Source organism: Rhinichthys klamathensis, unplaced genomic scaffold, assembly GCF_029890125.1.
Source record: "Rhinichthys klamathensis goyatoka isolate OS25496 unplaced genomic scaffold, OSU_Roscu_1.1 h1tg000013l_1, whole genome shotgun sequence".
NCBI lineage: Eukaryota > Metazoa > Chordata > Actinopteri > Cypriniformes > Leuciscidae > Rhinichthys > Rhinichthys klamathensis.
Window position 1 is genome coordinate 100861 of NW_026606565.1, and position 22779 is coordinate 123639.

The window sequence follows — 22779 nt, forward strand, 5'->3', positions numbered from 1 at the left end:
TGCTGTCTTGAGCATTTTCAGGTAGTGTCACCAAGATCTGACTTTTTTGCATTGGAAAACATTTACAGAGTAAACTGACATAAGGAAAACATGACAAAGCCATTTGACTATCTTGTTCATAAACAATGGTGACAGGCCTTTTCATCTTGATGACACTGACACTTTCATTGACATGAATACTTGCTTTTGAGGAATGAGCTATCCATTTTGAGCAAGTGACACGCTTTTGCAGGTTATCAACTAAGTTTTGCAGTTTGTACTAATTGTTTTGAGAACTGAATTAACTGATGTGCAAATGTGACTGAGAAAAACTGTAAAATTGTGACATATTTAAATGAGCAGAATTCAAAATAATGCTTGATACGTCACACAAACTAAATGTTTATTTTGGGTGACATAACATGCGTATCATCAACAAGCTTAAGATGTAGTATTTGCCTAGTAAGGCAAGTGACAGTTTTGTCAACTGGCCCATAACTCATTTACACTGACAAACAATAGATAGATAGATAGATAGATAGATAGATAGATAGATAGATAGATAGATAGATAGATAGATAGATAGATAGATAGATAGATAGATAGATAGATAGATAGATAGATAGATAGATAGATAGATAGATAGATAGATAGATAGATAGATAGATAGATAGATAGATATGAGATGTTGTTTTGATTGTATTCAGGGTTATTACTGTAATGGAAGGGGATAGTCCCGAGCTGTTGATTTGGGGCTCAGAGGCTAAGCCATGTCAAATCCCTCTTTAGCGACTTAAACCTGCATTCAAAGGTAACAGCCTAAGTTCACCTGCCCCACCCTCACTCACTCACTCACTCACTCACTCACCCACTCACCCACCCATCAGCAGCCACCGTCATCATTCTTCCCTGTACATTTGAGAGCTGCATTACAACGGACGTTGTTCTTTCTCTGCTAACTCTTTGGAGTAACATCTATAAATCCATCATTTTCAAAGGAGAACTGAGCACCAGGATTTTGGGGACATTAATTACAGGCCCCCAACAAAAAAATAGATTCTCTGAGAACATCTCAACAAGAGCAGCTTCAAAGTAGAGTGTTTCTCTAATTGGGAAAGGAGGACCTGACAAACAACATTTCCTGAACCCCTGCCTGTGCCCTCCACCAGCTGCCAAAAATGGGGAATGCCAAAAGCAGTGCTATGTCCAAAGAGATCCTGGAGGATCTCAAACTCACCACCAAATTCTCAGAGGATGAACTGGCACAGTGGTACGAGAACTTCCAGAAGCAGTGTCCGTCTGGCCGTATCACACCAGATGAATTTAAAAAGATCTACGAACGTTTTTTCCCAGAAAGTGACGCCGCATCATATGCCACGCATGTCTTCCGCTCCTTTGACACGAATGATGATGGAACATTGGATTTCAAGGAATACATCATCGCTCTACATATGACATCAACTGGAAAGACGGAGCGGAAGCTGGAGTGGGCCTTTTCACTCTTCGATGTTGACAAGAACGGCTACATCACCAAGTCAGAAGTGAGAGAAATCTGCCAGGTAGGTCAAATGTTATCTTCACAAATATGAAACGTTTGTGGCACTGTTGTGTGGCTTCCCTTCAAAATCATAGCATAAATGAGTGAGTGTATTTTTGTAGGGAGACTGGGGCTAGTTGTCACACTTTTTTACTGCAATTTCTCAGAGTATCACATATTATTGAACATTTCACCCTTGTTCCCCAGGAACAAATGGACCTTTGTGAAAACATGCCCCAATATGCAGGGTATGTTGTCACACAGGGGCAAGTTGTCATAATGGAACCTGCCATTAAAAAGCCTATCATTTCAGTAAAACAATTATTAAATGAAAGAATTACAAAAGAATGTATAGGAACAATGTTATAAAAAAATTCAATGTATAACACTTAAAGAAGTGACAACATGCTAAGATGAAAACGTGCCAACTTACCCCAACCAGTCATTTATAATAAATATTTGTCCTGAAAAAAGTTCAACTTTTCAGTTAAACTCTGTTTTCATAATAGCTGACTCTTTTCTGAATGTATCCCAGTGGGGTTTTAGTTTTCACTTATTACAAATTATAATATTAACATTTTAGAGGACAAAATTATTCTGATTTAAGATGTTTGAAACCATCTTGAAAAACATTAGACTCAAATCCTTATAAATACCTCCCTATGCAGTCTTAATACAGACCACTTCCCCCTGTGTGACAACTTGCCCCTGCCCCAATATAGTTCTAATGCATTCTAACCTGTCTCCTGATCAATGACCCAGACTTTAAATATTCTCTCTATTCTCATTCTAAGTTTTGTTTTGTCAGCAATGTACTGAACACAAACAAAACACAAGGCCTCATTAAAAAATAAGTCTTATCCTGTAACTTTGACTTAATAAGCAGTGCCTCGGAGCATGGCTAATGGAATTGGCCGATCCCAGAATAATCCATCTGATAAATGGTTTAGCTTGAACAATAAATGCACACAGAGGCCTTTTCGGAGGTAGACAGACAGGTGGCTGGGGGGATTACAGTGTGAGGGATTTTTTTTTTTTTTGAAAGACGCTGGATCAGTGGGTCATAGAAGTCACAGTAAACAGTGGGAACATAAATCGCATATTACATGCCCAGAAGGAAAAACATGAGAAGAAGAAAAAAAGCAAGAAAAGAGTCACGGAGATGGGTACAGTAATATAAATTGAAGCATTGGAAGAGAGTACACCACCACGAAAACTTAAGATGCAATATGGATACTATTGGACAGGAGATACTTACCTTTTTGATGTATTAAGGCATTGTTTATGGCATTAAGGCATTTGTGGATGTATATTAAAATGGTTATTCTCACACAGCTAGTGTCAGATAAGCATTGACCTCATACTCAGGCTTTGTGATCATTGGTTTGGTGGTTTATAAGTGTAAATGTCTCTGTCATCATGCCAGTGACTGAATGCCAAAGAGTAGCCAATTAAAGACTGAGCTTGTTGAGGCCAGCGAGTGGTTTTGGCAGGAGCTTTGGTACTGCATCTAATCTGTATTATTCTTACGTGTCTTATGTGTCAGAGATAAACATCTCCTCAGATCACTGAACCACTCAGATCCAGGTCAGCTGTGGTCAGGCAAAACTAAAGTCTATGTTGATGACCCTTGGCATTAGTGGGCCTAATCTATGATGATTACCTCCAGACAAGCATCATCAGAAGAGCAGATGGTCAATCGTTTGACACTCCCTGTGGTTTTCACTGTCTGAAAATGAATAATCTAATAAAACATTACATTGCCTGTATTGAGATTTAAGTTGTTTACTTTTGATGTGTTGGGGAGAAAATGCTATGAGATTGGGAAATGGTGGCTAGACTATTATTAATAATATTATAAAATAATAATTATCTATATTATCCTGTCTAATAAAAGGCAAACCGATTATATATATTATAAAAATGACCGCAACAAATTTTATTATATATATATATATATATATATTAATATCAGTTAAATTTAAGTGAGCAATTAATGAAAGAGAGAGGTTTTAGACATTATTCAGGTTACACTAGGCTATATTTCCACATTGGACATTCTACTAAGTAACTTTGCAACTACATGTCAACAAACTGTCATTCATTTCCAACTACATGGCAACTAACTCTCATTAGAGTATTCGTAGACTGTTAGGTTAAGGGTTAGTAGAATGAGTTGACATGTACTTGCAAAGTTACTTATAGTCAGTAGAAAGTCTGTTAGGGGAGCATCATAATAAAATGTTAGCGGATATTAAACAGACAGTCTTACTCTAATGACTGGTAGTTGATATTTGCAAAGTTACTTTAGGTAGAATGTTTAAAGTGGACTATCGAAATAAAGTGTTACAAGTATTCAACAGAGCATGAGCATTAGTCTGTTATTTCTCCTCCCTTCTCAACTTCACTTTTCTTCCATCTTGTTGATCTTCAGGCTATCTTTAAGCTGATCCCTAAAGAGGCCCAAGAGGATCTTCCAGCAGACGCGAACACTGCTGAGAAGAGAGCAGACAAACTGTGGTCGTACTTCAATAAAAAAGAAAATGGTAATATCTTTGTTTTTATATTTTAGTTTTTAAATAGGCTAACTGTTTAACTGTTTGTATATTTCTTTTAAAATAATACAATAGATGTATTATTATCAAATATCTGCCATCCTTGGATACATAGTAAAAGTTTCAAGTCCGTTACTTGAATATACATTTTCATGATAGTAGATGGTACCATGGTAATGTCAAAAGGCTGCTGTTAAAAGCTATGTGATATTGTCCAGTAACATTGAGGGTTCTCAACCTCTCTTTCTCTTTTTTTCCCCAGAGCGATTGGCTGAGGGCGAGTTTATTCAAGGTATTCTTGACAATGAAGACGCTATCCACCTTATTCAATATGAGCCCAAAAAGTAACAATAAAACGAGAACAATAACACTGTATTTTTATTGTCATGTGGTTTCCTTTTTTGCTCCCTCCCCCTCCCTTTTCTTTTTCATTTTGTTTGTTTTTAACTTTTACCCCTTTAATCTGGGCACATCTGTCTGTTTCTTGCATTAGTGTGAAATAATTTTGTCAATATCTGAAAGCCCATTAACTGCAATATATTTGGAGCGAGTCATGATAGATGGAGTGAGGATAGGTTAAAGTGATTATTATTAAAGATTGTAAACTGATAGTAAAGTGTCACTGCTGGGAACATAATGTGTTGAACTGTGTGAAAAACGTAGACTTTCTGACAGATGAAATTATAATGATACCCTTGAGCTGTAAGCAATCTTTTTTTTCTTTATAAAATTAAATGAGAGCAAGATCAGTCAACTAAAAAAAAAGAAAAGAAAAAAAGGGAAAAAAAATTTATCATCCAGGATGATTGCACAATATGTTCAATAATGTTTGTCATTTAAATTGTGCTAATCTGTTTTTTGATGTCCACAGCTGAGGAATAAAACTAAAACAATAAAAGCTACCATGAGTCTCACTATTCTGTGTCAGTATGTGTGAATTTGTGTGTAATTGTTTTGGTGAGGTGAAGAGTTCAAGTGAACCGCTGGAATGGGCAACACATTAATCTCTGATGGTCTAGCAGCCGAGAGGTTTAACATTCTCGTGGCAATATTTACCCGTAATCCTAGATTATCTTCGTGTGTGTCAACACATGGCAAATTTGGGCCAGAAATATACTTCCTGCACACAGGTAAATGCGAGTCTGTATGTGAGGACTTTGTAATATTGTGTTGAAGAGAGTCATCTTTATGCTCTTTATAACACCGTTTACTGACCGTTCCTTTCCTCACTGTCTTAGTCCAAGTCAGGATTACTAACATAATCGCATGTCCAACATTGCAAAGTAGACATTTCAAAATCTCCAACTTCACTGTCCATCTTCTCTCTCCAGTCTCTTTAACTCTTTCTCCGCCATTGACGCAAATTTCTGGTGTTATGCCGAATTTCGACTGTTGAAGTCAGTACTTGATTGCCTAATCCTAATCCTAACCCCACCCCTAATCCTAACCCCTCCCCCACAACTAATTCTAAACCTACCAATACTAGGGGGGTAATAACTTGGTGGGGATCAGAATTCGGCACAACACCTGGTTTCCGTGTTTTCACTGTTATACGGTAAGAGGCGCTATTACACATCGTTTGAAAGAGTATAGGCTACTGAATTTCCTGATCAAAAACACACTGGGCCCTATCATACACCGGGCGCAATGCGCGACGCAAGTGTTTTTTGCTAGTTTCAGCCTGACGCAGTTATCATTTTCACGTCCTGCGCCGCGTTGTTTGAATAGCAAATGCATTTGCGCCGATTTGTGCTCCCATGGGCGGGCTGGTCTGAAAACGAGATGTGTTCAGGCGCATTGTTGGTCCATTGCTATTTTGAGGCAACTGAAATAGACTGCGGACTTTAGACCACCAAAAACCTGGTCTAAAGTCAATGGCGCAGTATTTATTTATTTTTTGTTATTTAAAGGGCGCTTTAGTAATAAGAGCCTATAGGCGGGTGCACAACACGCGTACACTTTTCTTATTACACACACATGGCACAGCAGCACACAAACATGCAAAATAGTACAAATAAAATGATTCCACTGTAAAAGATTATTATTGTCTACATAAAGATATGGTGGAATCCGGCTTGTCTAGATGGTCTGCTTGCACGCTTTAACATTGTGCGCATGAGCACAATCATCTGCGCATGAGCAGATCCGTTTTTCCTCTCTGGAGACGAGTTCACCCAAGGGGGTAATCCATCGACCGGAAGTTGAAGCCGGCCGGGTGCCGCCATGTTGTAGCAGAACTTCACTTGTGTTAGCATTTCCATTGACTCCCATTCATTTTGGCGTCACTTTGACAGCGAATAACTTTACATCTGAGGCGTTTAAAGACTCCATTTGTCCATTATTTATTTCTAAAGAAACACGACAATGTATAAAGGGCTCCATTACCTTCTATGTTACATTATGGCCCCGTAGAAACAGATTTAGTAAAAATAGGCTAACGATTGCGTCATAACCACTCGACTCTCTGTCGCGCTGTACAGAAATTACCGTACAGACAGGAGGAGAAGCTCGCAGGCAATCGGGGGGACGTCCCGTCAAGGGAGAAGCCCATAGATAATGAGTCCATAAAAGCAACGCAGTACTTACTCCTGCTCACTCACGCCAAAGAACGTTTTGCTCAAGTTCCCCGTCTCTGCAAGATTAACGTTGGCAATTTTCACGCACAGCTACTAGAAGATTAACGTCTGTCAGACAGGTTGCTCACGTCATCAAGCTTAGTTTGAGTCGGTTTGAGTCTGCGCGTCAGGAACGGAAGTGCTCAGAAATCGCTAAAAATGGGCTTCAACTGTCTCAACTGAGTTCCAATGAGATGGCTCTGTCCATTTCTTATACTGTCTATGGTTTTTCCACTTGCAAATCCGCCATGGCGCGAGCGCAACTGGCTTTTAAAGGGAATGGGAGATGAGACTCTGATTGGTTTATTGCACGTTACGCGCAAAACACACCCATTACTCATTAAGAAAATAGGGACAACCCTTTTAGACGATGCGCCGGGCACGCCGACCATTTTTCCCGTCGTTAAACTGGCAAGTGGATTCGGACACGGCCTAAGTGCACTTGTGCCGCGCACTTTAGACCATGCGCTTAGATCGATAAAATAGGGCCCACTAGGTGAGGGAAGACGCAGAAACAAGAGATAAGCAAATGCATATGTAAAATAACGCGATCATCAATATTAAACTGCATATAAATCAAAACTGCTTAATGTCATATGAAATGTCGACCCATGATGAGCTATGACTGAGCAAGCATTAGGAGTTTTGATGGACTCGATCTACTCCATGTTTTGATCATCGTTCTGAATCTGATCCAGACGTTGTCTGACAAAAAATACGATTTTCGCAGCTTTTTGCTCAAAATTTTCTTAATGAAACTTACCCACATTCAAGTATAAAAAAAGAATGCATTAAGCTAGAATAAAGTGTGTGTGTTTGGGGGGAGGGGGGGGGGGGGGGGGGGGGGATCTGTTCTTTCTTTTGATATATTGCATGTTCAGATATTCATACTATTCTGGGGGGCAAAAAAAACCTTGTGAATGTGATCCAAAATGGTGGCGGGGACAGAGTTAGTATAGGCCATAATTGGCCATTTGTGATAATGAACTTGAACCGTTAGAAATACAAGGAACACAATATATGTCACATTGGACAACAGTGAATGTAAGTTACAATATCATTTACAGTATTGTCAGTATTGACTCTACTCTCAGAAGTTGTAGAAAACCCCTTGACACAAATAATCACAACAATTGATGGTTGCAACAATTCCACATTTAGTAAATATTTCAAGCATTTTAGATTTTGTTAGTAATAATATTCTGTATAGTCTGTACATTAGCTATGGTACCAGATGCTTTTCTGAGCAACAGAGTTATTAAATAACACAGATATAGCATAAAAGATTAGATATAACAGAACACCTTTTTGTTTTCAATATAACAGATGCATAACTAAAAATAATACAGGCTTTGTGATCTGACACAATCTCAACGTAATCCACTCAAGAGTCTCATACCTTTCAATACATAAATAAAATTTCCTGGAATCCTCACACTTGAAAATCCAATCACTGAATGATTTACACACACCTTTCTCCTTTCTCACATCTGCTGTATGTCTACAGTATCTCTCACTCATACTGACTGAATTTCAGCCACACACATACCTAAAAACAAATCATCTATAGGGACATTTTGCATAGACAATTTTTGCAAGTCAGTCAGTTAATCAGACAAACGAAACATACAAGGCCTTTGTTGTAAAAACCCATTAAAGGTATATTTCACCCAAAATGAAAATTCTGACATTATTTACTCTTGTCGTTCCAAACCCGCATGACTCCAAAATAGATATTTTAAGATATGTCGCAGTTTAATGGCAACCAAAAGTATTTGATTACCAACATTCTTCAAAATATCTTCTTTTGTGTTCCACAGACAAAATTAATTAATTGAGGTTAGGAACAGTTTGAGCCTAAATGAAGTCAGATTTTTCGTTTTTGAGTGAATCAGCAAGGAGAATCTATTCCTTTCATAGCCTCCTTCATCTCATCTATCTCTCTCTCGCAGTCCTCACACGTATCCGGTCTGCATCCCCCAACCAGTACCAGGGTGGGCACATCGTCCTCTTGCACCATTCTCATGCTCCCATTGGATGCCCACACAGAGTCCATCATCCCATTCGGGCACTGTAACAGGCCACTGACGGAGTAGAGCCCGCCCCCTGGGACCACCTCATCGTAGGATGGAGCGTGGGTTGTAGCGCGGGCCTCTTCTAATCGAAGTCTCTGGCGGTGACGCATCTCAATGACTGTTTTGGTGTAAGAATTAAGGGTCATAACCGCAGCACCCATGCAGCAGCTGAAAGACACCCATGCCAACCTTGGAGTTGAGAAGTGAGAGAAAGGACCATGCAAAAGAAATAGGGAGATTAACAAAGAACTAGACATGATTTACAGGCTTTTGTCAACAATCAGTGAACTCAAAAATATCTAATTCTTGACATTCAAGTGGCATTTAACATCATGGACAAACCAGAGCACAACATGTCTTCTATATTTGGATATATATTAACATAATGTATGTATATCATAGCATTTACGTTCCATATTTGTAATATATGAAAACTTGAACGATATTTGATATCTATGGCATAGGGGACGCGAAAAAATCTATATTATATTATATATTTGTATAGTTACATCATGTTATATTATTTGGATATTTTTAAATAAATGGTGATGATTAAATGATGACAGAATTTTTGTTCACTATGAACATTTTAAAGGCTTTGTTAAAAAGTGATGGAATCATTTGAAACGTGCTGAAAACAGCACACAATAAAATCACACAGAACAGAATGAATGCTTTGTGTCAAGTCAGAAAAATGCATCTAATGATTTGAACACATTCAATTAATTTCACTGATTAAATACATAGAAGCAACCTATTAATTCCATGGATTCAATATTCCATGAACTGAGAAAAATTCCTAAACATTTGCATGTTTCTAAAGTTTATTCCTGACCTGGGCCTGCTTCGGCTATTTTTTTTGTTTTTTTGTGGCTGCAAATTGTAAACTATATTATCGCACAGTATATCCAACGTTATATGTGCCCACATACAGTGTAGTACACTCAAATAAAGCAATATATACTACATAAATATCAAATCTCGACTGCTTGATTGCTTGTATCCTTGCAAAAGAAACTATATTAGGCGATCACCCAACTCGAATCTGCTAAATGCAACTAAAAGGCATGAAAATATATGATAAACATTAACATCATGATTTTCTGTAAAGCTGCTTTGAAACAATATATATTGTGAAAAGCGCTATACAAATAAATTTGATTTGACTATACTTAAAGTTCAAACTATACTTTTAATCGGATCCCAATCAAATCAAAATGATATTTTGTGTAAACATGCAAGAGTACTCACGCAAATGACCAACCGTAGTCCCAGGTCTGAGGTCTCCAGTCTTTGGGCCCCACAATCACAGTCAGCTGAAATACGGTGGTGTACATCATATGAGCCACCATCCCTAACAGTCCTGAAAGATATAACTAGAGGGAATTAGGACAATATAAGATGCCTGGTATCTAGACTATGTAATGCAAATGATCAAAATATAATTCTTTAACAATAATTACCAAAGACTGCAATACCCAAATGTACCACAAGAGAGAAGCAATTTCTTACCTGAGAGCACAGTGCACATGGCTGCAAAAGCGTTGATTTTGAGCGCATGCATTTCTTTATGAGCACATAACACTTCCACCCACATGAGTAGAAACCCTATCCCCAACAAACTGATGTACATGAACTCAGCAATCATTGACAACCACAGAACACCTGCAGCAGGCACAGAGGAACACATGCATGGTACACTTATATGAGAATATACTGTACAAATAGAGAGAGACTTGACATTCTGCATAATATATACACTCACCTAAAGGATTATTAGGAACACCTGTTCAATTTCTCATTAATGCAATTATCTAATCAACCAATCACATGGCAGTTGCTTCAATGCATTTAGGGGTGTGGTCCTGGTCAAGACAATCTCCTGAACTCCAAACTGAATGTCAGAATGGGAAAGAAAGGTGATTTAAGCAATTTTGAGCGTGGCATGGTTGTTGGTGCCAGACGAGCCGGTCTGAGTATTTCACAATCTGCTCAGTTACTGGGATTTTCACGCACAACCATTTCTAGGGTTTACAAAGAATGGTGTGAAAAGGGAAAAACATCCAGTATGCGGCAGTCCTGTGGGCGAAAATGCCTTGTTGATGCTAGAGGTCAGAGGAGAATGGGCCGACTGATTCAAGCTGATAGAAGAGCAACTTTGACTGAAATAACCACTCGTTACAACCGGGGTATGCAGCAAAGCATTTATGAAGCCACAACACGCACAACCTTGAGGCGGATGGGCTACAACAGCAGAAGACCCCACCGGGTACCACTCATCTCTACTACAAATAGGAAAAAGAGGCCACAATTTGCAAGAGCTCACCAAAATTGGACAGTTGAAGACTGGAAAAATGTTGCCTGGTCTGATGAGTCTCGATTTCTGTTGAGACATTCAGATGGTAGAGTCAGAATTTGGCGTAAACAGAATGAGAACATGGATCCATCATGCCTTGTTACCACTGTGCAGGCTGGTGGTGGTGGTGTAATGGTGTAATGGTGTGGGGGATGTTTTCTTGGCACACTTTAGGCCCCTTAGTGCCAATTGGGCATCGTTTAAATGCCACGGCCTACCTGAGCATCGTTTTTGACCATGTCCATCCCTTTATGGCCACCATGTACCCATCCTCTGATGGCTACTTCCAGGAGGATAATGCACCATGTCACAAAGCTCGAATCATTTCAAATTTCTTGGTTTCTTGAACATGACAATGAGTTCACTATACTAAAATGGCCCCCACAGTCACCAGATCTCAACCCAATAGAGCATCTTTGGGATGTGGTGGAACGGGAGCTTCGTGCCCTGGATGTGCATCCCACAAATCTCCATCAACTGCAAGATGCTATCCTATCAATATGGGCCAACATTTCTAAAGAATCCTTTCAGCACCTTGTTGAATCAATGCCACGTAGAATTAAGGCAGTTCTGAAGGCGAAAGGGGGTCAAACACAGTATTAGTATGGTGTTCCTAATAATCCTTTAGGTGAGTGTATATCATTTCATGAACACACACATGCACTGCACGCTCACCATGAGTCTCTCCAGGAGTAAGATCTAAGAACCGGCGACATCGTTCTCCTGTAATGTAGCAGAATGAACAAGAATACCAATGAAATCCAATGTCTGACACACAACAATACAATTATTTGAATGGCATATAAAGCATTTTAAAATGGGTGTGCCATTTTGGTTTTTAAACTTTCTTTGAAAACTCGTTACAAAAATCAAGACATTATTGCTCCCCCAACCAATAATCAAAATACACATTTTTTCATTTCTTTGCAATGATCTAACTGTCAATTAAAACAAGTGCTCAAATTGATAAGTAACTGCTGCATTACTGCATAAATGCATAGCTTTATGAAAATTGATGAACATTCCATGTTGTGATCAGAAGGTTTCTGGATAATGAAATCCACTTACACCAATTACTGTGGAACATGAAACAACTGCTCTACATTATTTTGGATGTAATACTTCATCACCATTTTTTTTCAGACACTGTTTCTATGGTCCCATGTTCCACTTTTCCAGACCATGTTTTCAGATTTCACATTACTGTGCAGGCCCTTGTTGAGAATCCAAAAGAAAAAATGTTGAAAAAATGTTTTGAACATTAGATAGCCCGTTACAAGTGATTGTTTTTGAAAAATGCCATCAAGGTCCTAAAATTAGTATTAAAGTTATTTCAAAAAAGAAAAGAAATTGTCATTTACCCTCATGTCGCTCAAAACCCCTATGACTTTCTTTCTTCCATTAAACACAAAATAAAACATTTGGCAGAATGTTCATGCAGCTCTTCCATAAACTCATGCACTATTGCAAGTCTTCTAAAGATTTGAAAAAGAAAAAAATGCATTGCTGCATCTCTGAAATCTTGTACACATTTGCATGTATTCGAACATAGCACAAATTCTGCATTCAGTTTCATTGTACAGGAAAGAGCAGTGTGAAAGTCCAGCCTAAAAGAATGACATAATCGACATTGTGACTTGACGGTGAGTAGATAATTTTAGGGTGAGAGAATTTCCATTTTGGGGTGAACTATACCTTTGATGTCTCTCGATGAGACTTTTTCTTACCATCAGCGTGTTTTTCACAAGACTCCCAAAATCCTGTGTGGAAATATCTGAAGGTGTACTTGTCTTCTCCCGTCTCCCAAATGTAGTGAACTGCGTTGGCCAATTGCCTTTGACGAATCCTGGCTAGTTCCTCCCTTCGCTTTGGTGGTAAAGTGCCCCGTGGATCTGGGGTGGGGCTTTCTGAAAAGAAAAGAAAAAGACTCCCAATTAGCCTGTTTGTAACCTAAATAAGTGGAGTGTACAAGCACTGTAACTTTTCACTGCTGGTATCACTCCGCTTGTCTGTGTTCCAGAATCCAGACAATCTGTCAGTCATATTGGAGATTATTCATTGACTCTTTCTACAGACTACATTATTACACCAGTAGGTGGCAACCATCTTTATAAACAGTGTTGGGGCTGACGCATTACAAATAAAGTGAGTTACACAATCAGATTACTTTTTAAAAGTAAGTAGTAAAGTAATGCATTACTTTTAAATTTACAACAAAATATCTCGGTTATTTTTTCAAATTAGTAACGCAAGTTACTTCCCATTTACTGACACCTCTCCTGTCCCATTGTTGAGAGAAATCAGGACTAATATACAGAGTTATGTGCGCGATGTAAACATGATAGTTATTGTAGTTCTAGACTAAATGTGAGCATGTGTTTACTCATCGCACGTGCATAAAGACAGATTCAGTATTCCTCAAAATGAATAAAAAACAGTGAAATGCAAACCTAGAATATTACGCAAACCTGTGATAAATAAATGTGTAAAAAACACAAATATATTTTATGTATTTAATCTCACTTTATAAACCAGTGTCTTTGCTGCTGACCTTCCATGATACAACTGAATTAAGATAAACATTTGTGTTTAATTTTGTTTTTATTGCTGAAATAAGAGTGTTGAACCATAGACAGTAAAAGAAACTAACCTCCCCTGCATCATCCTATTCTTCCAGGATTGCAGCACAGTCGAAAGGTTTGTTTGAGCTGTGCCCTCTACTGTACAGCCGCGAATTTGTATTTCCTTCATCCTGAGGCTTATTCATTTCACTTTTGGTGCGAAAGGGCCTTTACATTTGCCAAAAATAGAACTTTTTTTTTTAACGCTGTTTATGAATGAGTCATTGAATCATTCACTCAACCAATTTATTCAAAACACTGGCTTATTCATTCAGGAACGAAAAACTGTTGCTTGGAGATGCGCAAAGATTAATCTACTTTCATTTAATTTGGGACTATTTATGTTGTGAGTATCAGCACAATTGTGATTTGTCACACCGGTAAAATCAAACCAGAAGATTAAGGTGCATGTGATACATCATACCTGTAGTGTAAGGCTCACTATTGTTCTGGCCGCAGTTCTTCATCTTGACAGGTGAAAGGCAGAGAGGTTTGACCACCTTGTGCGTTCCTTCACACCAGTAAGACGTACAGAAAGCCAGGACAGATAAAGCAAGGGCAAGGGAGGTCAGGAAAAGAGAGAGCAGGGAGCGAGAACGCCTGGACATGTGGTCCAACATGCTACCTAGAGGTAAGGAAGAGAAGGGCAAACAGGGATGCCAGTGTCCACGCACAAAAAAAATCTTTTGGGATGAGAATGAAATTGAGAAAATTATATAAAGCAGAAATGAGAAAGAGATCCCTGTGACAGATGGTAGGATAAATGAAGATGTGGATTTATTAAAAGAGAGGGTCAGACAAGGAAAGAAAACATATGTCCCAGGCTTATACATTTAAACTTTGTTCTTGGCAGATGTTTATTAACCAAAGCAACAAATGAAAAAATTCTTGAAGAGATCTAAAAGACAGATTACATTAACTACACAGACACATCTTACTACTTTAGCACTATGTGTTAATACATTTTGGCATTCGTATATCATTATTATATGAATTTTGATTTATTATTTGATTTATTTTTTGTTTGATATTTTCATATGAAGTAATTTACTTTATTATTATTTTTTATCACCAAATTCTGTAACGCAAATCACTTCATGTCATAAAATGTCTTGATTAGAATTTTTTATTTAATATTAGTGATCTGTTATGTTGCTTTGAAAACCAAAGGCAAATAAATTTACTAATTACTTCTTCCAATATCAACAATATAAAGTTATTCTCATAGGTTTATACACCTTGCAGAATATGTAAGATTCTAAGTTATAATGAAATAAGAGGGATCATAAAATGCATGCACTGTTTCAGATTAGAGATGTATACATATAGTCTACAAGACAACATAATCACTTAATTTACACAAATGAACCAGTTCAAAAGTTAACATACCCTTGAATCTTTATACTGTGTGTTGTTACCTGGATGATCAACAATTTTATGTGTTGATAGTTGTTCATGAGTTGTTGTCAGGAGCAGTTAAACTCTCCAATGATCTAGTGTTATTTTATTGAGATACTATTATAGTTTTTTATATTAGTATGTTTATATTTTTGTCATTTGTTGAGTTTTTGTCATTTTTATACGTTTTTGTTTCATTTTTAGTTTGTTTATTTAGTTCTTTAAACTAAATGAAAATGAGAAATGTTGCAGCTAAATAAGTTTGTTTTTATACTTTATTTTATTTGTTGTTTGTTTTATTTTAAGTAACAAACATGTTTTTTTAATGGTTTTAGTTTTAGTTTCAGTTATAATAATAATCATGCACTGTTCTTCAGAAAAATCGAATTATTTTGTTTTCTAGCATCTTCTGCTTTTTTTTTACTCTTTCCAGCAGAGACCTATGATTTTGAGATCCATTTTTTCACACTGAGGACAATTGAGGAACTTACACACAACTATTACAAAAGGTACAAACATTCACTGATGTTCAAGGCGGCGCCATGATATATTAGGAAGTTACCTATAAGGTGTACATTTTTCTTATTTAGTTTAAAGATCATTTCATTTAGTACTGCACTTCAGAGACTACATAAGACATATTTCCCAGAATACAAAATAATCCAATTCAAAAAGTTTACACCCCCTTCACCATCTTGACCATCAGTGAATGTTTGCACCTTTTGTAATAGTTATTGTAGTTCCTCAGTTGTTCCTCGGTGTGAAAAGATGGATCTCAAAATCATACAGTAACTGTTTGAAAGGGTTCAAATATGCAGAAGAATGTGCAGGGCCTGAAGACCAGTGGGAAGTTTAACTGCCTGTTATGTTTATTCAGAACAGTACTAAAAAAAAAAACATGCAATTTTGCAAGGGGTATGTAAATTTATGAGCAGAACTGTAATTTAAACGTAAAACATGTTTATGAAATGCAGAATATATTATACGGAACTATTACTGATACTCCCTAACGCATCATCCAGTCTAGCACTGAATGGATTAAAAATGAGAAAAGGAAAGAGGGCGAATTCAAAGGATTACGTTTGAAGTTACGTGATGAAATTATTAGTTAAGCTCTTGCATTAAGTCTAACTTTACTTGTAATCCTCTAATAATCTGTTTTAATCTGTTTGGGCTTTGTAGGTGTGCATGTTTTTTTTTTTTAAAGGCTTTTAAGGATTCCTATGCATTATTTGTATCCTTAAACTCACATTAAAATTGAGCTGAGCATGTAATATAAAAACTATAGTTTAATATATCTGAATAAACCTGACTATAGATTACATCAACAAAACTAATTTTCAAAAGTCAGATCAACTAAAAACAGTTCTTTAAGGCAACATTTGCACATTTTACAGAAAAACAGACCCTAAATGTAATTTTATTTTAATGTGTTTGTAAGCGATACGAAAGGCATTATGTGTGCTAATCAAAAGAAATGCTTGAATCGTTCATTTATTGTTGAAGAGTACTACCAGATGTATCTGCAGTATCGAGAATTAAATGTAGCTATATTTCACAAGAAAATCAACATTATTCTGCATTAAAAAAGCGGATTTTTACCTGTCCACGTTAATCTTCTTACATCATGTCCATCGTAATAATTCCCCCCTGTTTCGATCCATTCATTTTCTTCCTTCTGTGCAGTTGTTAAACACAGAAGGTCTCGTCTCTTTGGTTCAGCATGCAGTTTCTCTCCTTACCCTTCTGCGATTATTTCTGCTTTTCCCCTTTTTTGGTAAAATCCTGCCCAAATCTCCTCCTTTTCCTGCCTTTCCTTGGAAATTGGTGTCACACTCTACCAAGAGCATCCATAATCCCTCTTCAGTCCATCTGTTAGCGCCATCTCCATCTTTCTATCCTGTCTTCTTTTACATCACTCCATCCCACCCTTTTTAAACAACCCTCTGTCCCACCTGTTCTTCACACCCCTCGGCGTCTCCACCGGCCCTTACATGTGACCTGTTCTGTCCTGGGGCATTACCCACCCCTCCTGTAAAAAGTAATCACTGTGTACTACTGAGAATCACATATTGTCTTTGTCCCTGTAAATCACTTCAACACGAGCTTAAATATAAAAAACATTCATCAAAATGTGTTGCTAAAGGTATTTGGTGTTCTTATGATTTCCACCTATTCCTCCCACCTCCACTGCGCTTTAAAAAAGTCCCACGAGATGATGCATTGTTTTATAATATTATTTACACTTTATTATTTACAAAAAAACAAGACATGAAAAATGTACAAGTTATAAAAACAATGATGATACGTATGGGATGTTTTTGTTACTGTATGTGTACAGATGTATAAATGAAAGGCGGAAACGGGGGGGGGGGGGGGGGGGGGGGGGGGGGGGGTGGGGGGGGTGCAGAAGAGACCTGCACGCTCATCCCCAGGCCTGGGACTTGCAGTAATGGAGAACTAGTTTCCCATCACTTCCAAAACACTGTAAAACAGAGTAGAACAACAAGGTTCACCTATTAAATCAGAGAAACACATTGTTCCTACACTGAAATCCCCACTAAAATTGCATTAACCTATTATATTCATTATACAGCATTACACAGGTCATGTTAAAAACAGAAATAGTCACTTGCGTATAGAGGACTGTTACGAGTTTCAAGTCTTCTGAATAATGCTGCATTTGTCAGCAAAACATTGCTACATGTACTTACTGTAGTAATGACAGTAAATTATGAATAATTACATCCAACTAAACCATACCCTGCTTCTAATCCTAACCCTATAGTAAGTACATGTTAATTGATATTACTCTATACTTCTTAAATGTATAATTACACTGTGACTAAGACACATTAAAATAAAGTGCAACCAAATGGTCATCTTAAATGATTTCAGTCTTTCAATTTCCTTAAAAAGCCAGAGGGGGGCAGAGTAGCATTTGGCAAAACACACACGCGCACGCGCGCACACACACACAAAAACATACCTCAAAAAGCACACCCACTTCTTGGTCTGGTGATGGAGCAAATGACTGATTGACATAAATGAACTGGTGGAAGAGCAGAAAAATGAAGATAAAGCATTCAGTACAGAAGAGCAATAAGAAAAAACTAGTTCATCTCAGAATTATTTTTTCTGTTTGATTTCATGAGTAAAATTAAATTGATTGGGTTGGTTCATAAATCACATAAATGAAACATACAAACATATATATACACACACACAAATACACTCACCTAAAGGATTATTAGGAACACCACACTAATACTGTGTTTGACCCCCTTTCGCCTTCAGAACTGCCTTAATTCTACGTGGCATTGATTCAACAAGGTGCTGAAAGGATTCTTTAGAAATGTTGGCCCATATCGATAGGATAGCATCTCGCAGTTGATGGAGATTTGTGGGATGCACATCCAGGGCACAAAGCTCCCGTTCCACCACATCCCAAAGATGCTCTATTGGGTTGAGATCTGGTGACTGTGGGGGCCATTTTAGTACAGTGAACTCATTGTCATGTTCAAGAAACCAATTTGAAATGATTCGAGATTTGTGACATGGTGCATTATCCTGCTGGAAGTAGCCATCAGAGGATGCCATAAAGGGATGGACATGGTCAGAAACAATGCTCAGGTAGGCCGTGTAAACGATGCCCAATTGGCACTAAGGGGCCTAAAGTGTGCCAAGAAAACATCCCCCACACCATTACACCACCACCACCAGCCTGCACAGTGGTAACAAGGCATGATGGATCCATGTTCTCATTCTGTTTACGCCAAATTCTGACTCTACCATCTGAATGTCTCAACAGAAATCGAGACTCATCAGACCAGGCAACATTTTTCCAGTCTTCAACTGTCCAATTTTGGTGAGCTCTTGCAAATTGTAGCCTCTTTTTCCTATTTGTAGTGGAGATGAGTGGTACCCGGTGGGGTCTTCTGCTGTTGTAGCCCATCCGCCTCAAGGTTGTGCGTGTTGTGGCTTCACAAATGCTTTGCTGCATACCTCGGTTGTAACGAGTGGTTATTTCAGTCAAAGTTGCTCTTCTATCAGCTTGAATCAGTCGGCCCATTCTCCTCTGACCTCTAACATCAACAAGGCATTTTCGCCCACAGGACTGCCGCATACTGGATGTTTTTCCCTTTTCACACCATTCTTTGTAAACCCTAGAAATGGTTGTGCGTGAAAATCCCAGTAACTGAGCAGATTGTGAAATACTCAGACCGGCCCGTCTGGCACCAACAACCATGCCATGCTCAAAATTGCTTAAATCACCTTTCTTTCCCATTCTGACATTCAGTTTGGAGTTCAGGAGATTGTCTTGACCAGGACCACACCCCTAAATGCATTGAAGCAACTGCCATGTGATTGGTTGATTAGATAATTGCATTAATGAGAAATTGAACAGGTGTTCCTAATAATCCTTTAGGTGAGTGTATATACATATATATAAATAATATTTATTAATAAAAAGGTTAATTCAAAAGGTTAATGTATTTATTAAACATATTTATGAAAACAGACAACAGATATTTAACTTGACAAAATTGTCCACGAATGTAGATCTAAAGCAGTGGTTCTCAACCGAGGGCCAGGGCCCAATAGCACAGTGAATGAACTCTGGTCCCAGAGTACCGCAGCACTGCACAGTTTAGAAAAAGCCACTTGAAGGCAAGCCTGCAACTTTAGTCACCAAAAAAAAAAAAAGCAGCAGCCCTTCCGCCACACTCAGTGTCCGAATTCACTGACTCGCTTTCATTCACTCCCTCAAGGGAACTATATTGATGGAGTAATGTAGGGAATAGTGAATGAGGGTATAGGGGGCGATTTCAAACACAGCCTATCTCTGATTTAGACATCTCCCTAATCAAACACACCTGATTCAACTTATCAGCTCATTAGTAAAGACTCCAAGGGTGCGTCTCAATCAGCTCCCTAGCTCGTGAATCAGTATGTCTTGACTCGTGTACACAAATCCGGCCGCTGGTAAGGACCCTGGTTCGCTACACATTGGTACAGTGATTACTCAATTTCCGGCAACATGACTACATACAACGTCAAAGTACAACATTGTAGAATGTTGCAATCTTGCAACATTTCAGCTGAATATTAATAATAAATGCTAACTAGATCTGTTCACTACCTGTCTAGTGATGTGCGTTTATGCTGACATATAAATAAATAAAAAAAGTTTGTCTTTTCAAATCTTCTATCGCGTGTCATTATATTTATTGAGTTGGCTTGTGCGTGTTTTATGTTTTGTGCTTCAGAAATGTGACGAATTTACCAGTAAGGGAGCAAAGTGAGCATCGATGCTCCCTGGTTTTTGCGGTGTATTGTGGGATTTTTAGGGAGCCAATGTTTCAGTGCACTGAAAGGATTTTGCGATTAAGATAGCCCTTACAATGGCCGTCAAATATTGTGTTGGACAACGGGAAGCATACGAGTCAAAAAAGATAAGCCCACTGATAACTCCGAGGAAATGGCATGACCTTTTCAAGACCTGTTCCCTTGCACCAGTCTTAAGGCCCGAGCATACTTCATTTTCCATGTCCCGTGTCCGCCGCACAGCTTTCAAAAGTACACTAACTCAACCGGATGAGCGCAGATGGGCACGTTTGACACAATTGCTTTTCCAGACTCTACAGGATATCATAGGGCAGCACTGAGTCGTGTCATTTACAGGATGTTCACTCAGAGGGATAGAAGAAGAAAAGTAGCTTGCATGCAAAAGTTAAACAAGAACCAATAAAAAGAAAACAACAAAGGAGAATGATATACTGCTTTGTTTACTGTTCTTGGAACAGCGTGTTGTTTTGTATCGCTCTGTACAACAACTGTACAATATATGCACAGTTGCGTATTGCCACCTACTGGACTCTTCTGTCTCAACATACACCTTGCGCATGCGCTGTTGTACGCGGACCCTCCTGATGGTGAAAATTATGTCTCTATATTAATATATTTAAGAAGCTTTCAAACTGGGAAAAATTTGTGGTTGTGTTCTTTTGTTGATGGCACAGTGGTCTGGCAGAGGAGGGAGAGCCCACTCTGCTTTACAATGCTTTTTAATGAAGCGAGTTGGTCATGGTGGGGTGAATAACATACCAATTGTTCACTAGGCTCCAGTTTGAGAAAGCGAGAGATGAATTGAGAGAGTGACTGTACGGTCCTCCCTTTCTCCACGGACCATTTTTTGGTCTTCATGATGGGCGCATCACCGACAGCCTTTAACAGCACATCAACTGAAAGATAAAATGAGGATAAAATAATTCACAACATATTCAGAAAATCTCTGTGGACCATACTTATTAAGAAGCTGAAACTTATTATAGATTGCTCTTTTAACAGTGTACTTGAGTGTGTTACGAAACACAAAAATGTACTCTTAAAACAAACAAACAAACAAACACACAGTCCAACTTTACATTAAGTGTCATTAACTACTAGTAACTTTTACATGCATTATTTCGGTTTATTGTGTACATGTTTTACATTGAACTTATATTTAAAAAAGAACATGCATGTAATTGCAGCTGAAATTAATTTAATTACATCTATAATTAAACTGTTGACAGTTTCCTTATCTCTTAACCCACCCTTAAACAAAACCAGACCATCAAACCTGTACCAAACCTTACCCGTATCCCGCCTCAATAGCAGCAAAAGTGTTTTGCAATACAACATAAAACAATGAGTACATTGTACCTAAAAGGTATTTTTATGCAAGTATGCAAGACATACATAGTAGCTAAAGACACCTAATATAAAGTGTGACACCCAATACAATTAACTGCATTTTTTCACAAGGGCCAGCTAATTACTTTTTGATGTCAAACTACTTTGTAAAAATTTAAAGCAAGTAAAGTAAAAATGTATAAAGTTATATTGAAATGTATGAGTATATTAGTCTGTTAATCAATAATGATGCTAAAACAATAAAACTCTGCAATAAAACATTATATAATAAATACATTAATACGGTACGATATGGACATAGGCTCCGCTATGTAGGTTCCCAACGTCACAATAAATTGTGATTATAATACTCTGTATTATCTTGTCATCTGTTGTTGAATGATTCTACAAGAATGTTTTAGGCCATTCGGTTAATTAAAATAGCGATTATGCCGAAATTTCTTTAAAATCTTAACAAAAATACAACTCTTACACAAACACTTTCATGGTAAACAAGCACATGCCTGCTTGGCCAGCCATTGGCTGCCTACATACAAACGGAAAGTTCATTGGCTGGCAGAGCTATCAATCTTTGCGAAATCACGGAAGTAGCTCGCTGCTGACCTGCCGAAATAAACACTGCAGCAGCGTTTAGCAATTAATTTATAACAGTTTCTCAGGTCATGTATATAACTCATACTCTTTTTCTTCTCATCCGATAATCCAATGTGTTCAGTGACAGTTTGTTGTATCGAAGGTTCATCTTTTTGATTTTCTGTAGGAGATTCTGCGTTGTCAGACATCCTTCGACGTACACGACTGGCAGCAACACTATAAGACTGCGCATGCGTGCTGAGCTTAGCTGAATTTTCAAATTAAAAGTCTCTGAGGGCGTTCTATTTTTAAATAGGCTACCATACAAAGCAAATTTTATTTAGTTTATATAATTAGCTTCAATTCAGTTT

At 37.9% G+C, this 22779-nt stretch overlaps 3 protein-coding genes across 3 annotated transcripts; 1 reads left to right on the top strand and 2 right to left on the bottom strand.

The window, feature by feature from the left end:
* The first annotated feature begins 884 nt into the window (after positions 1-884).
* rcvrn2 (recoverin 2) lies at positions 885-4470 on the top strand. The gene is made up of 3 exons (XM_056270688.1): positions 885-1538; positions 3951-4062; positions 4334-4470. Exons 1-3 carry the CDS (start codon positions 1158-1160, stop codon positions 4417-4419), a joined length of 579 nt encoding a protein of 192 aa, XP_056126663.1. The 5' UTR covers positions 885-1157; the 3' UTR covers positions 4420-4470.
* Positions 4471-8446: 3976 nt separating this feature from the next.
* si:ch211-149k23.9 (germ cell-specific gene 1-like protein) lies at positions 8447-15277 on the bottom strand. Its single transcript, XM_056270352.1, has 6 exons — positions 14163-15277; positions 12845-13024; positions 11793-11840; positions 10274-10426; positions 10013-10124; positions 8447-8950 (listed from the first exon to the last, which is right to left on the bottom strand). The coding sequence occupies exons 1-6, from the start codon at positions 14569-14571 to the stop codon at positions 8578-8580; spliced, it is 1275 nt and encodes a 424-aa protein (XP_056126327.1). The 5' UTR covers positions 14572-15277; the 3' UTR covers positions 8447-8577.
* Positions 15278-17533: 2256 nt separating this feature from the next.
* Positions 17534-22668, bottom strand: atg12 (ATG12 autophagy related 12 homolog (S. cerevisiae)). The gene is made up of 4 exons (XM_056270364.1): positions 22515-22668; positions 21245-21381; positions 18126-18188; positions 17534-17621 (listed from the first exon to the last, which is right to left on the bottom strand). Exons 1-4 carry the CDS (start codon positions 22615-22617, stop codon positions 17562-17564), a joined length of 363 nt encoding a protein of 120 aa, XP_056126339.1. The 5' UTR covers positions 22618-22668; the 3' UTR covers positions 17534-17561.
* Positions 22669-22779: the final 111 nt, after the last annotated feature.

Excerpts from the sequence above, each read along its gene's own strand:
- rcvrn2 (XM_056270688.1), top strand. The coding sequence starts at position 1,158 with ATGGGGAATGCCAAAAGCAGTGCTATGTCCAAAGAGATCCTGGAGGAT. Across the intron at positions 1,539-3,950 it reads AAGTGAGAGAAATCTGCCAG|GCTATCTTTAAGCTGATCCC; the intron begins GTAGGTCAAATG and ends GTTGATCTTCAG. Across the intron at positions 4,063-4,333 it reads CTTCAATAAAAAAGAAAATG|AGCGATTGGCTGAGGGCGAG; the intron begins GTAATATCTTTG and ends TTTTTTCCCCAG.
- atg12 (XM_056270364.1), bottom strand. The coding sequence starts at position 22,617 with ATGTCTGACAACGCAGAATCTCCTACAGAAAATCAAAAAGATGAACCT. Across the intron at positions 18,189-21,244 it reads TGGAGCCTAGTGAACAATTG|TTCATTTATGTCAATCAGTC; the intron begins GTATGTTATTCA and ends CTCTTCCACCAG. Across the intron at positions 17,622-18,125 it reads AAGTGGGTGTGCTTTTTGAG|TGTTTTGGAAGTGATGGGAA; the intron begins GTATGTTTTTGT and ends TCTGTTTTACAG.
- si:ch211-149k23.9 (XM_056270352.1), bottom strand. The coding sequence starts at position 14,571 with ATGTATAAGCCTGGGACATATGTTTTCTTTCCTTGTCTGACCCTCTCT. Across the intron at positions 13,025-14,162 it reads TAGTGAGCCTTACACTACAG|AAAGCCCCACCCCAGATCCA; the intron begins GTATGATGTATC and ends TTTTCTTTTCAG. Across the intron at positions 11,841-12,844 it reads TTGTGAAAAACACGCTGATG|GAGAACGATGTCGCCGGTTC; the intron begins GTAAGAAAAAGT and ends GCTACATTACAG.